This window comes from Phodopus roborovskii, unplaced genomic scaffold (genome assembly GCF_943737965.1).
Source record: "Phodopus roborovskii unplaced genomic scaffold, PHOROB, whole genome shotgun sequence".
NCBI lineage: Eukaryota > Metazoa > Chordata > Mammalia > Rodentia > Cricetidae > Phodopus > Phodopus roborovskii.
Genome location: NW_026126514.1, coordinates 5,327,144 through 5,342,775, shown reverse-complemented (window position 1 = coordinate 5,342,775; position 15,632 = coordinate 5,327,144). Strand labels below are relative to the sequence as shown.

Below are 15,632 nucleotides of genomic sequence, written 5' to 3'. Positions count from 1 at the left end.
GTCGTCGTCAGTCCCTCCGTGTGTCTCTCCCCCTCCCCCCCCCCACCCATAAGTCCTTCCCTGGGCTTAAAAGTCATGTATTAACTGCAAGTAAAGATGAATGGACTAAAGGGTAAACCGTATGGTTTACACTACAGCTTCCATGACAAGATTCTTCTCTCCTTTTTTCCTTTGTTTGGTCTTTCTTTTAAATTTGCTTTTGTTTTGGAGGGAGATTGCAAAGGCTGAGGGGGTGGGGAGATAAGTAGGATCAGAATGGATGATGTGAAACCCACAAAGAGGCAATAAAGGTTAAAACATTTTAAACATAAACATATAGTGATTGTGGAGTGCTGAATCATTAGTACTAATTCTATCCTCTTTCCCCCAACATCAGCCGGAGAAAACACCTATTTTCTCGTGATAAACTAAAGCTTTTTCTGAAACAACACTGTGAAGCACAAGATGGAATCATTAAAATTAAGGTAATGAGAATAGTGAAATTATATGTCAGGAAGAAATAAAAATAAGTTATATAGTGCTATAAATTTGTAACTTTGCTAAAATGATATTTCAAAGATGGTTAAAATAGCTCTCATTTATCTGTGTAACTAATTTTTAGTACCTTTTAAAGTATTTTTGTTGAATTGGGTATTATTTTCTGAATTATTAGGTGGCCATCACCCAGCCAGTTTCATGACTAAGCAAGCACTTAGTAGTTGAGCTGCATCCTCAGCCCTGAAAACCAAGATTTTAGAGACCTTCCATTATGCATTAAACAAAAAGTCAAAAATAGTAAAAAATTAATCTTTAATGTGACTGTTTAAATCACATTAGATAAAGAAACATAAAAAAGAGAATCAGACATAGTGATGTATGCCAGTAATTCCAGCACTTGAGATAGTAAGGAAGATCAAAATTTTGAGGCCAGTCTGAGACATATTGTACTTAATTTTTAAAAGCATGCAGGGGAGGGGAAACTGGGCAGTGGCTCAGTGAGTACAGTGTGCAAGGATAAGAACTTGAGTTCAGTGGATGGTGGTGGTGCACTCCAGAGGCAGAGGCAGCAGATCTCTGAGTTCAAGGCTAGCCTGAATACAGAGCAAGTTCAGGATAGCAAAGGATGTTACACAGAGGAAACCCTGTCTCAAAAACAACAAAAAGATTCTCGAGTTTAGAAATATGTATCCATAGCCCCAGTTCTGGGGTGGCGGCAGAAAGAGGAGGATCCAAGAGACTTCACTGGCTCTCAGATCTTCCTGAAAGGGCAAGATTGGGGTACAGCAAGAGTAATACAGGAAGGCACCAGTGTCAGCAAGCCTCTGGCCCACCCATGCGCAGGTGACACACCCCCATGTTCAGAAGAGCAGATTGGAAGCATTCATTTAAATCAGCTACTGCTGCTTAAGATGTGCTCTTCATTGTATGTAAATGTAAACCACAAAAGGAGAAATGAAAAGAAAAACACACAAATTTGTTTAAAGGAAAAAAGTTTCAGATACTTAGGAACAAGGCAAATTATTTATTGAGATAAAACCAGGACATTTGGCTAGGCATTTGAAGAAGTAGTCGTGCATGCATGTATACATGAAATGAAATATGAAACAAGCGCTGGTGCTGTGCACGCCAAAGAGCTGCAGAGAGCAGCGGCTGCAGTGCCAAGGAGAGACTGTAGTGATGACAGCGGAAGCAAGTGCAGGTTAAAAATGCCATCAAGGGGTTCTCAAGGGCAAGCAGCACATGGAAAACACCTGCATGGTGCAATAAAGAATTCAGATTTATTAGAATACATATTGCACATTGGGAAAATGGGAAAGTAGATATGATTAATGTTTGTAGTATAAAAACTTGAAAGCATTATTACAGTATAAAGAAGCTATTTTTGACCTTTTCTGATAATTCAGCATGCCTACTTAGAAAATAAAAATGCTCTCATACTAGCCTTCTTTATTATAAACCTTTTTGATACTAAAGTGATTTCTATACCATACTAAACTTCTATACCATTAAATTTGGTTTCATACAAAATTATTAAAAATAATCATATAGCGACTGGAGAAATGGTTCAGCAGTTAAGAATAGTGACTGCTCTTGCAGAGGACCCAAATTTGATTCCCAGCATGTGGACAGCCCACAACTGCCTCTACCTCCAATGTCTGGGGATCCAATATCCTAGTCTGGCCTTCTTGGGCACTGAATGCATATAGTGCACAGATAACACAAAGCACCCATGTGTATAAAACAAAGGAACAAGTAAATCTCAAAGTAGTTTAAAACACCAAGCAAATAACCTTTAAACTATGTAAAGGTACATATAGGCCAGGTATAGTGGCACAGGTATAGAAGGCCTTTACCTTCAGGATGCTAAGGTAAGAGAATCACAAATTTGAGGCAGCCTACTCTACACAATGATACCCTTTCTCAAAAACAAAAAAATATCCTATGTAAATGAATTTTATTTTTAGAGTTGGCCTCCCCCCTCCCCCCTAAGATATCTTGTATATTTGTAAACATTAAAAAAAAAATCTTTGCCTGGCGGTATTTCTGTGAGTTCTAGACCAGCCTGGTTTACAAGAGCTAGCTAGTTCCAGGACAGCTTCCAAAACCACAGAGAAACAGTCTCGAAAAAAATAAGAATAAAAATATCTTTAAAAATCTAGGCATTACCATTTAAGCATTACACACCCTGATTTTTAAGAAGAAACCACTCTGCTACTCATGTGGTAGTCTATGTACTTAAAGTTAGGTAGGGACAAAAATGACCTTAATCGAGAGTCTACTGTAAAAATGTAATGGGTTCCTGATTTATTAGAATGGTCAGAATTAACAGGGTTTTAAATGCTAAAACTTGTGTTCTACTAATAAAATACAAATTGTCTAGTAAAATTCTTTGTTTTGTTAATAATTGACATTTTTGTAGTTTGCTTTCCTAAAACATTTCTGTGAATGGCCTTATTCTTTGAGGAAAAAAAATATAATCTGTCCATTAAGCCAAATTATCAAAAAGTCTGGGGTTGAAAATGCTCTAAACATTGTTCTAAACAAATTTTAGATACAAGGTAAAAAGTAATTCTCAAGTTTGGCAAATGTCTTAGAACCAAACAACTCTGGTAAGAATGAAACTGATTTCTTCATTCTTGATTCAAAACTTTATAGAGGTTTGTATTTCTGATTTTATGGAGACCTATATAAATTATTTAAGTCATTGTCCAGCTCAGAAAAAAAGAATCCAAATGTTCAGTACTTGGGAAATAGTTGAGATTTAATGTGAGCCAGGTGGTAGTAATCTTACTAAGGTGACTGAGACAGAAGAATTGCATATGAGAGATTAACCTGGACTTCACAGAGAGACTGCCAAAAAACAAAAGAGAAAGACATTTATTGGAGTATTGAAACATTATATTGTTTTTCAGAAATAATACGCAATTATTAAGTGCTAAGTAAAAACAAAATACAGGGATTTTTAAATGTCAAGTGAATGATTTGACCATTTTAAAGCCGGCATGGTGCATACCTATAATTCCAGCATTCAGAAGGCATAGTCAGGCTAATGCCTGAATTCAAGATCAACCTAGCTTAAATAGCAAGTCAAGACTAGTTAGTCCCTATCTCCAAAAAAAAAAAAAAAAAAAAAAAAGAGAGAGAGAGAGAGAGAGAAACTTAAGAGTATCTGTAGAGATGGTTCATTGTTAATTACTGCTCTCTTTCAGAGAACCTAAATTTGGTTCCCAGTACACATTGGGTATTTACAACTGCCTATATATAACTAGCTCAGGGGGATCCAGTGAGGGCACCTGCCACACACACACACACACCGATATTAAAAAAAATAAATCTAAAAAACAGATTATATTGAAATAGCTTTTAGTATTCAAAAGTCTGTAGAAACATTGTTGGTATTTATGGTAAGGTTCTTTGGTTTTGTTAGGCTGAGTGTTGTGTAAGTAGAACTTTAACCTCTGCATAGCCAAGAATGACCTTGAATAGATAGTTCCTCTTGTCCTACCTTGCAAATGCTGGGATTGCAGGCATACATCACATTCATGAGTACAGTTCATGGTAAACTTTAGTTTCCTTTCTGGTATCTTTCTTGTGAATTATTTAAAGTAGAAAAAGTATCACGTTAACCAACTACATGATGGCTTAGTCCTTAACAGCATCAATAGTGGCCATATGACATGTGAACATGCCCACTAACATGTTGTCACTGTACCCTGTGTGTTTCAAATGAAGGCATCATCTCTTTCAACATACAACATAGCAGAGCAAGACTTTTCTTATTTCTTCCCTGATGATCCACCTACATTTATCTTCAGTCCTGCTAACAGACGAAGGGGAAGACCTCCCAAACGATTATCTCTTGGTCAGGTAGGTAAGAAAAGGCTAAACTCCCATTTAGCTGTTAATAAAATATCATTTACAATCAAGGGCATGTTTGGTTCCTGTTACACCTATGCCCTGTAACAATAGCTCGGTTTTCTTCATTTAAGAAAAATTGAATGTGTGTTCCCTTAACAGCTGCTCAGCATTAATTATATGAACTTTTCAGTGTGGATTAGACATTCGTAGGAGACAGATTTTATACCAAGGTAGGAACAAGCTTACAGACAATTACTAGGGAAAACAAATAGGATGAAAAACTCAGGAAATCAGCTATAAGAAGCGTGCAGTATCCACTGCAGTTCTGGCTAGAGGGCTTTAAGAAAGGCCTGGATTACACAGAAGAGTTCTCAGTGTGGGGTTTTGAATAAGAATGGCCCCTATAGGCTGATATATTTCAATACTTACTCATCAGGGAGTGGTGACTAAGGTTTCCAAAGCCCAGGCCAGGTCCAGAGTCTGTCTCTGTGCCTATAGAGCTGGACATCTTAGCTCCCAGCTACTGCTCTAGAGTCTGCCTGCCTGCTGCCATGTTTCCTGCCTAAAGTGGCTAAGACATTCAGCATAGGGCAAAAGGGTGGGAAGGGTACTTGAGATATGAACACAGTTATAAGAGACTCAGGGCATTTGTTTGAAGTGTTTATAGTTCATATAGCATGGGCCGTGAGGCAGAATGTGTATCCTTGAGGCTGCAATTTGTTAATCAAATGGCCTTAATATTCTTTCTCTAATAATATCCAGTTTGCTTAAGTAGTTACTGAAAATAGACTTTAACCAAAAAGTGGTGGCCTAAAACCAAGCAAACAGCAGGGTATGTAGTAAGAGACCTAGAATGCAAGGTAAATCTAAGAAATTTTAGAGTGGAAAAGGGAAGGGCAGTGTGAGATGAAAAAAATGTGTGAATTCTATGCTTACTTTCTATCATGGAAAAATAAGGATGGGGGAAACAGACAGGCTGAATAAATGTTTATTCAGGGAGAAATAACTTACAATAGAGACAGATGAACTCCAGCAGGTTCCAGTCCCAAGGATGCCTCCTTTTGCTCTCCATCAGGAAGCAAGAGAGAGCTCCAGGGTTCCCTAGTTCTTTCAAGTCAAGTCCGCCCCTGTCCCTACCCCCAGTGGGTGTGGTCAGTGCAACAGGTGCGGGAGGGCTGAATATCTTACTACTAATTTCCAATTTGCCTTTATTTCTTTTAGCAGTAAAGAATTTTCCTTCATCAGATAATTGCCGTTCCCCAACTCAAGACATCTTGAAAGTGTCTGGAAGTGTGCAAACTAATAATGTATGCAGTTGTCAGGGTTGGAAGGAACATACTTGGATTCTGCTGATCCTAGACTAGAAGATTGTCTTCCTCGTGTTTTTATTTTCTTTACCCTCACTATATGCATGCTGTCTGTTCTTTCCTGATGACCAGAGGTTGCTAATGGTTTACAAGTGGGCTTTCAGGCTTCTAATGCTAGTTTGAAGGTATTCAGAAAGTGTTAGTTCAGAGTTGTTTGTGTTGTAAAATGAAGTAGAACAGATATTCTTTCTTGCTTGCTGAAAGCCTGCAGTAGAGAGAGTTCTGTTGTTCCCTTGTTACTACACCTTTGTCTCTCTTAGTACTTTTTCCAGTCCTTGTAGGTGAAAGCTGTTTCTTCTTCCGCATAACCTTCCAACATAGTGACCGGTTAATTACTTTTATTTCCCAGCTCTGGTGCAGTTTTAATTATCTTTCTCATCTGTTCGGAATTTCAGCCAAATTTTGAGATTTGAAAGGTGTTCTCTTAGAATATTGTAGCGGTTAAAGCCTTTCTCAAAGTTTACTTTTTAAGATCTGACTATCCATGAGGAAAGGGACCAAGTCTATCTTGTTTATCACTGTGCTTTAACACTGGCCTATGCATAGTTGGTACTTAAATATTAAAATGAGTCGTATGCTTTGTTACATTATAGTATGAAATAATAAATGCTTATTAAGGAGCCGGGTGTGATGCAAGGGAGAAATAGGATGACCACAGCAAGTCTGAGGCCAGCCTGGCCTATATAGAAAGTTCCAGGCCAGCAAAGAAACTACATAGCAAGAATCCTGTCCAAACATAAAATACAAATTTGGCCTTGCTTAGTATTGACCACAAGAAATCCTTCTGACGTTGTCTTTCACATTGATGTTTGCATTATCTAGTTTATAAAGGAATCTTGGGGATTTTTCTAATATATCATTTTTATGGCTCTTGATATAATACATAGTATTTGGATATTTTTATAATTTATGTAAGTGTTAGAATTGACTCATGTTCTACATGTTACTATGATTAGAATCATTAGATATCCATTTATAGTAGAATCAGAACCCATTTTAGTATTTTAAAAAGGTATAATTGGCCTGGTGGTGTTGGTGCACACATTTAATCCCAGCACCCAGGAGGTAGAAGCAGGTGGGTCTCTAAATTTGAGGCCAGTTTGGTCTACAAAGCAAGTTCCAGCACAGTCAGCACTGTTACACAGAGAAACCCTCTCAACCTCCACCACCCCCAAAAACAGGTATAATTGATGTTAGTTGTTTTGTTTGTTTGCCATGCTGGGCTTTTGAACCCAGGGTTTTAGGGTGCTTTGTGTGCTAGGCAGGTAATCTACCACTGAGTTAACCTGCAAGTCCTGGTAGGGGCTTTTGATCTTTTTTTTTTTTTTTTCTTATTAGGAAAACTTGGCAGACCATCAATTTATATAGTTTGTGATTTACCACTTGTTTCTTGTTTAATTTGTAGGAAGACAACATTGCTAATAAACAGACTATTGCAGGGTGTCGGAGCAAAGCCACTAAAGAAAGAGACAAGCTTTTGAAACAAGAGGAAATGAAAGCGCTAGGTGGGTTTTTAACATTCTCTCCAAACACTGTTTAAGGACAAGAAATAGCATTTATTTCTCTGAGCCCCAGTGAGGAATATATCTGAATGATATAAGTGTAAGCCCCCTCCCCACCTCTTTTTTTTTTTTCCAAATAAGACTTACTCATTTCTTCAAAGTATTTCATATTCCCTAATAGACTGCTTAATGCTAGATTGAGCTGAATGGTTTCAGGATTTAGAAGCTATTAGAGGCCATTGTACCTGAGATATGTATGAATGTATATCTTTTGCAACACTGCCTTCCAGCTTGAATGTGCAATCTGAATTGGTCACATGAGAACTCTAGAATGAATGCATTTGGGTTGGCAGGGGGTGTGGTTCCATTACTTAACAAGGGGATTGTTCTTTGTATATGTTCTACTATCTTTGCTTTCAAAGGCAGGAGGATATGTTTGTTCTGGTGTGGGTAGCTTACTGTTTAATCCATTCTTAAGAATTTGTGAGTCTCTGCTGATCTCATTTAACCTAAATTATTTTAGAGCCTCTTTTGTTAGATTATTAAAAAAGAAAGAAAAAATGTTTTTGTCTGTATACAGTTTTAAATTTGACTTTCCCCACAGCTTTTGAAAAGGCTAAACTAAAGCGAGAAAAAGCAGATGCTTTGGAAGCAAGAAAAAAAGAAAAAGAAGATAAAGAGAAAAAGAGAGAAGAATTGAAGAAAATTGTAGAAGAAGAACGACTAAAAAAAAAAGAAGAAAAAGAGAGACTTAAAATAGAAAGAGAAAAGGTATTCACTTGAGTATACATTAGCTGTAATTCGTACATATAATATAAATTTGCATATTTAGTACATGGCTAATTTTTTTAAACTAAATGCTTTTTACCATCTTCATTCACATTTCTGAGTCTGTGCATAGAACACTGATAAAAATATTAGTTTATCTCCCTTTTGCTTCAGAAAATGTAATGACTATTTTAAGGTTCAACATACTTCTGTGTGCTTTTACACTTCACAATCATGGCAGCTCACATCATCTACATGCAACTCCAGTTCCAGGGTTGGTTTGCTTGTTTTTGAGACAGAGTCTCATGTAACCTAGGCTGGCCCTACATTTTGCTCAATGCCAAGGATGACCCTCCAGGTACTGGACTCCAAGCCGTACTTCATGTGATATTGAAGATCCAACCCAGGATTAGTGACTCACTGAGCTTCCCAGCTCCAGTGTTTGTTAACCGTTCTCAGGTGATGTTGATATTGACTAGTACATTTCTTGTAATAATTTTTATTAACCTTTCATGTTAGGAAAGAGAGAAATTACGTGAAGAAAAGCGAAAGTATATGGAATACTTAAAGCAGTGGAGTAAACCCAGAGAAGATATGGAATGTGATGACCTTAAGGTATGAACATGCAGTGTTTGACACAGATGTGTTTAATTTGTCCTGTATGGCTTTGCTGCTAAAATGCTTGGTTGGACTGGGCATGGTGATGCATGCATTTAATCCAGCAATTGAAAGTCAGAATGGACCTCAGAGTGTTTGAGACCAGTCTGATCTACAAACTGAGACCCTATCTCAAAAAAAAAATTTGGATTTTTTTTTTTTAAACCAGGCAGCCTGGAACTCCCCTCTGTCACCCTAGTGCTGAGATTGTATTCCTGTAAGAAGACACTCAGCTGAAATGTTTGTTTCTTGATAGAAGCACATTTTCCTCATATTTAACTGAAATGAAATAGCCAATTGTACATTCTAAGCTTTCCAGGCAGGGTTCATAGTTACTGGTTTATAGCAAGATTTCACAGCAGTACTTGTGATATTGGGTGTAAGAATAAGAGTTATGATTATTTCCATAAATAATCTAAAAGTATCTAAGCCTTCCTCATCCACTTCAGTTTATACAGAACCATTTCCAAGTCAGTGGGCAGTCAGTTGTCCTCTGTATTTTAAGGGTTATGTTAGTCTGTCTTCAGAATCTGAGCATAGTAGAGATCCTTTTAGTAGATTTAGTCAGAAATGCACTTCAGCCAAGGAAGTGCCCATTCCTCTTAGTGTTTTCCTATGACAGACTGAGGTTTAGTAAAACTAAGTTCCTAAGGTAAGTGTGCTAAATATACAGGGCTGAGGCCTCAAATGCACTGTGACAGTTTTACTAGGTAAAGAATAATTTAGAATTATGTATTCCTTCCTTCACCTCGTTCAAATATTACATGCATTTTTTAACCTTACAGGAACTTCCAGAGCCAACTCCAGTGAAAACGAGACTACCTCCTGAAATCTTTGGCGATGCATTGATGGTTTTGGAATTCCTTAATGCATTTGGGGAACTTTTTGATCTTCAGGATGAGTTTCCTGAGGGAGTAACCTTAGGCAAGTACTCAAGCTATGTGTTGCTTAGTTATGGTTTACTCTGACATTTAGAGGCTTTAAAAATCAAGTGCTCTCTCACAGTTTAGGGTCATTGTACATAACTTCTCTTTGGGAATCTTCCATATGAAAGCAGTCACACTGGCTAGAACTGGGATCATCTGAAGGCCTGGCTGGCTGGTTGTTTAAGATGGCTTCTTTATGTGCATGCCTTGGTCCTCTCCATGGTAGGCTTGGAACTGGCACAGCCTCACCTGGCCACCAAGTACTAATGAGAACAGTTATACACTGCCTGGAACTCATGGGCTGGAGAGTAGACCCACTTCTAAATGAGGACTGGCATGTGAGAGTTTAAAGACAAATATTGTCCACTTCTAATTTATGACTAATTTACCTGTGTGTTTAAAAGCTTTGTATAAACATTTATAATAGAATCCAATATAAGGAGGGATTTGAATCAACTTTTTAATAATAAATTTCTTTAAGGTGCATGTAGAAAGCCTTCAAGAGGGAATTGCATTATCACTCTTATTTTAATAACAGTGCATTGACGAAGAAGGCTTTCAGAGTCTTCAGTTTCTCCTGATGGGCTAGGTTTTTAAGGCATAAAGCAGTATATCTTATGAATCAAGAGCATTTTGGTAAAATAAGTTAGAAATAAACATTTAATACCTACATAATATTAGGATTAAAACTTAATGATAATTACCTCTTCTGTGCACTGTTGGGTAAACAGCTCTCATGAACAGTGAGGCAATAATAACCAATTAAGTGTTTAATTTATGTTTGTTTATTTTGATTTTTTGAGACAGGGCATTACTATGTAACACTCACTGGCTGACCTAGAACTTGCTATGTAGACAGGTAGAACAATCTGCCTTCATCTGTGGCAGTCTTGCCTCTGCCTCTGAATAATAGAAACAGGCATGCATCACCACATCTGTCTAAAATTGTATGTTTTTAAATGTAGCTAAAGTTGTGCCTCAGCTTTAAATTTAGATGTTATATTGGTCCAGGAAGGCTATTTTGACTTTCTTAGTGCCCTGACTTTGGCTTAGTTTTTTCTGTGTTGAAATCACAATTTATTTTGGTTTAGATAATAGGTGGATCTGCTTTCATTCTGATGTTGGTTGAGTGTTTATTATTTTCCAGGGGAGTTTTTGTTTTTGTTTTTGTTTTTTTTCCAGTCATGACAGAACTTTAAATTCCTTTTAAACGTTTTATTCACAGAAGTATTAGAGGAAGCTCTTGTAGGAAATGACAGTGAAGGCCCACTGTGTGAATTGCTTTTTTTCTTCCTGACTGCAATCTTCCAGGCGATGGCTGAAGAAGAGGAGGAAGTAGCCAAAGAGCAGATAACTGATGCTGACACCAAAGGTCAGAGTTCAACATCATGGCTGATTAAACTAGTAGTGTTGTAGTAAAACTACATTTGCATTATTTCAAAACTAGCTTTTCTTTTGCAGTTTATAAAATATAGGTATTCAGTTTATCTGGTGCTAAGTCGTGCTAACAATGCATTATGAGTTGTCTATAAAAACTTAATAACGGTGCAACCTATTTCTGGCAGCCTTTGGGATATTTTTCCTGAGTTGTTTCCCTTTTTGATTTTTTTCATTTTCCCTTGTAATTTAGAAGCATCTCATTGGCTGGTATTTGTGATGCCCTGTGTTGGGAAAACTTAAACTCAATATTATTACTACTTTCAACTATAATACTATTACTGATTTTATTGTAGATCTGACACTTTTTTACCCTAACAGTTGGGGGAAAAGTTGAGTTAACAGTTTTGTTCTTTAAATTCTATGTTTTTAAATATCCAGGGTCGGTGTATGGTATGTTAACAGAGCAAAACTTTGTTGTAGAAAACATTTAAAAATATGCTCAGGAGTCTTTTGAGTACTTGGTACAGCTGTCTAGCCCACTTCCATTCTCAGATACGATTTCCTTTTAATTTCATAATCAGCTGTCTCTATTTCTGCCACTTAAACAGTATGTGTGGATATGCTTGTCTAGTGTCATACTACTTGGGGTTCTCTAACCAGCACCCTACAAAACCCATAATGCCAATACTTGGGGGTAGAGGCAGGAGGATCAGAAGAAACTCAGGGTCACCCTCAGTAATACACTGAATTCATGTGCATGAGACTTTGCTTAAATGAACCAACATGCTTACTGTTTTGGTTACTTCCTGTAGTCAGAGGAAATGCTGAGCATTTTTATATGTGTAGTATTGATTTGGCTTCCTGAGCAATAGTCTGTGGACTCTGCCACACACAAGATTGTCTGCCTTCCGACTTTATGGTCTGAGTTGAAGTGAAATGTATTCTCCAGCTTAAGTGCTAATCACCAAGTTTGTTTTAGTAGTGTCACAGCCCCATTTTCATCTTAGGTGATTAAGTCAAACAAATGAAAATAGACATGTTGTAGCCATTATGTTGTATTAGACAGTAGCATTTTAGAGTTATTGGTAAAGTCATGACCTTAACATAAGACATAAAGCTGTGTTTAGTTCATCTTTTAAGATGGAGGAGTTTTTTTGTCATTTTGGAAGTAATATTTCAAAAAGAAAAGTAGGTCCAGCAAGAGAGCTTAGCAGATAAAAACACTTGCTGTGCAGGCCTGGTGACCAGTGTTGGATCCCTAGAATCCATGGTATAAACACAACCATCACCCAAAGAAGTTGTCCTCTGACTTCTACATGCAATGCCTGCACTCTTTTAAACACACACACACACACACACACACACACACACACACACACACACAAGCATAATAATAGAAAATGATTTTTTCAAAAAGCAAGGAAAGTAGAATGGAAAGGAAACTGTGAAAAAAATCAGTTAACCAAAGGGAAAGCTGTTGGTGTTTGTGTTGTCAGTTTTTTCTATTCAGGATTTGCTTGGTCTATTCCTTATTTTTTATTTTATCTTTCCTTTTTATATATATATATGTAATATGAGTAATGGACAAGAGGGAGGAGTTGAGTTAATTTGTTGTTGTTTTAGTTTATTTTTATTTTATGTGTACAGGTGTTTTACCATACATGTCTGATACACTGGAACTGGAGTTACAGAAAGTTGTTAGCTGCCATGTAGGTATCAGCTGCCATTAGCTGCTGGCAATTGAACCCAGGTCCTCTGGAAAAGCAGCCAGTGCTTTTAACTGAGCCATCTCTCAAACTCCTAGTCAATATTTTACTATAACTCTGTTCCTATACACAACAATCTCAGATGTAGAAAATATAAATACAGAGTTGATCTCAGGGTAGATGCTTGGTACCAAATAAAGGTTCCATTTGAAAATATAAATGTTGGAAATTGAAAAACAAACCATGGCATTTTTCTCCCATCTTCCCTGTTATTATTTTGTCTTTCCATCTCAATAACAGAAAAGTTTTTTTATAGTCTTCCTGAAAGCATTGAGATAGAATTGATTTTTTTTTTTAAACTTCCACTTTGACTGTCTTACCAAGAAGGTATTTCCTGCAGTTTCCAATGAACACGAAATTGAGCAAAAAAAATAGAATTTTGTATTATTGGTGAGAAAACACAAATTCAATAAGGTTATTTACTGCTAGTCACAGAGACAGTAGGTGATGTAAGCAGTTGTGTTACTTTATTCTCATAGCACCCAAATGAGGAAGATAATACTTTTTTCATTTCCAGTGCAAAGAAACATGGCTAATAGGATATGGCGGGCCATACTTTAGGTAGTCTTATCCATAACCCCATAATGACTGTATTATATTGTCTTAAAATAGGTAACAATGCTAAAAAGCTAATTATTTGTCTTCTTAGTATTGCCCATATCTAATTTCATTAGCCTTTGGGATCCCTGTTTTTATATCAAGTCTTAGGAATTTTGCCAGTTTTTAAAATCTTGTACTAACCATATCAGTTCCTATATTCCTGCCTTTAGTTTTTTGTTGCTGCTGCTATTATGAGATAAGATCTCTTGAAACCCTTGTTGACCTTGAACTTGCTATGTAGCTGAGGTTGACCACTGCCTGCCTCCTGCCTTCCCATTCTAAGTGCTGGGGTTACAATCATGTTCTACCATAACCGGTTTCTTGTCTTTAGTTTTATATCATGAGCTTAACATTCTTTGAAAGACAAAAGCATCCTCATTAAATAGAAAAGTTGTGGATTTTTTCTGGAATATCATTACTGAGTATTGGAACTGTATGTATTAATGTCTACATTAAAATGATCTAGTAAGGGACTGGAGAGATGGCTCAGAGACTTGTTCTTCCAGAGATCCGGAGTTCAATTCCCAGCAACCACATGGTGGTTCACAACCATTTGTAATGAAATCTGGTGCCCTCTTCTGGCCTGCAGGCAAACATGCAGACAGAACACTATATACTAAATAAATCTTTTTTTTAAAAAATGATCTAGTAAAGCTAGGTGTGGTAGCTTTAATCCCAGCACTTGGGAAGTAGAGATAGGAGGATCTTTGAGTTTGAGACCAGCCTGGTCTACAGAACTCTGTGCTAGGACTACATAGAGAGATCCTGTCATAACACACCCCCAGTCTAATAAATGTAACTGCTTTGTACATTATACAAGATACAGTTCAGGCACATGATACTGAACAAATTCTAAAGGTAGTTGGCATTCTCTAAAGTGCCATAGTGCAGTTTAAGAATACACAAACTCCAGTCCCAGAGATCTGACACCCTCTTCTGGCTTCCTTCAGCAATTGTACATGCATGGTACAAGATACACAATAAAGTGAACACACACATGTAAATTTTTAAATGTAAATACATATTTTAACATGTCATTTTAATGTATTACATTAAAAACAATCATTCTGTTCATGGCTCATTTCTTGAGGCCTTTGTAGCCTTTGTTCTGAAATGATGATTTCCTCTAGATGGTTGAGGTTACACATAATAATGTCTACTGAGAAAGAGATCTAGCACACTTGTGTGGGTAATCACAGTGCCTATTAGTGTTAAATTTGTTGTGGCTTTATATACAATTTGAAAAATGTGAAGTTTTAGGTATTGTATTTCTCTGCTGTGAAGAATATTGTCTGTCATTTGGGTTAGGTCTGGTAGGTGTGACTGCAGAATTTGCACTGAATTTAATCAGGGAACTTCTGTGTGGTCCTGTCATCTTAATGTCATCAGTCATTGTGATCAGATTGACCCCAGCATTGCCTTTTCCTTGGAAACATTGCCATTTTTCAGTCTCTAAGGGGTTCATTTAGTCAACCTGGAAATTTTGCTAAGTGAATCATGCTAGAACCTTATGGAAGCACTGAACCAGATTAGCTAGAGTCCTGGTGGGAGTGCAGGAGAGGTGACAAGAAGGATAGGCAGAACTCTCACCTTCTCAATGCATTTTAACAAAGGTTCTCTTCAGTAGAGCTTCTAATAAATATTTCGTTTGAAGAACTTAAGATTGCTTCTCTAGACTCAACCCCTTAAGAAAAGTAAGGTTCAGATTAACTGACTTTTCTAAAGGATGTATACTAGTAACTGGCAATGCTAAAACCAAAATATGGCCTGCTACTTAGAATAACTTGTAAACACTGCTCTGTAATACAGCAGGCGAGTTGGTTTATTTGGTCTCGTTTCTTGCAAGCAGGAGGGGTACAGTTGGCACTTTTTTACCTGTGTATTTTAATTGGGAAGAATTGTTTATGATGCTTATATATTTGTACCAGTAGATTCACTGTTTTGTTCTACTGTAACTTAAACAGTTTTCAAGGTTAAAGCAATTCTTTCAGGAAATACAGGGAAATCTTCCTTCCCCATGTTTCTTAGATTGAAGGCAGGGAAATTTTAATGAAAAGGATGAATAATTGATAGCAGTGCTGGCTTTTAAAATTCTTTTGGAATTTTTCTTTTCTAGGCCTATTTTGTGATGATTACAACCTATGCTTTGTTATGATTCAATCTTATGTTTGTAAGACTTTCTAAAGTTACATTGATAGTGATTTGTTTTAATTCTAAAATACATTTTGCCATTTTTGGAATATGTAAGTGCATCTTGTTGGTAATTTGGAAATTTTCTCCTGTGTGCTTTAGGGAAATGTTAGTTAAAGTCTGTGTTCCAGCATCTGT

At 36.9% G+C, this 15,632-nt stretch overlaps 1 protein-coding gene across 5 annotated transcripts in view; it reads left to right on the top strand.

Annotated features, from left to right (window-relative positions):
- The window catches only part of Baz1a (bromodomain adjacent to zinc finger domain 1A), a 79,383-nt gene that overhangs the window by 35,641 nt on the left and 28,110 nt on the right, over positions 1-15,632 (top strand). For all 5 annotated transcript variants that reach the window (XM_051195832.1, XM_051195833.1, XM_051195836.1 and 2 more), the window contains 7 exons: positions 377-464; positions 4,213-4,347; positions 7,111-7,210; positions 7,812-7,978; positions 8,495-8,590; positions 9,418-9,556; positions 10,784-10,930. In XM_051195832.1, the coding sequence (XP_051051789.1) occupies positions 377-464; positions 4,213-4,347; positions 7,111-7,210; positions 7,812-7,978; positions 8,495-8,590; positions 9,418-9,556; positions 10,784-10,930 (872 nt within the window). The remainder of the gene's footprint in view (positions 1-376; positions 465-4,212; positions 4,348-7,110; positions 7,211-7,811; positions 7,979-8,494; positions 8,591-9,417; positions 9,557-10,783; positions 10,931-15,632) is intronic.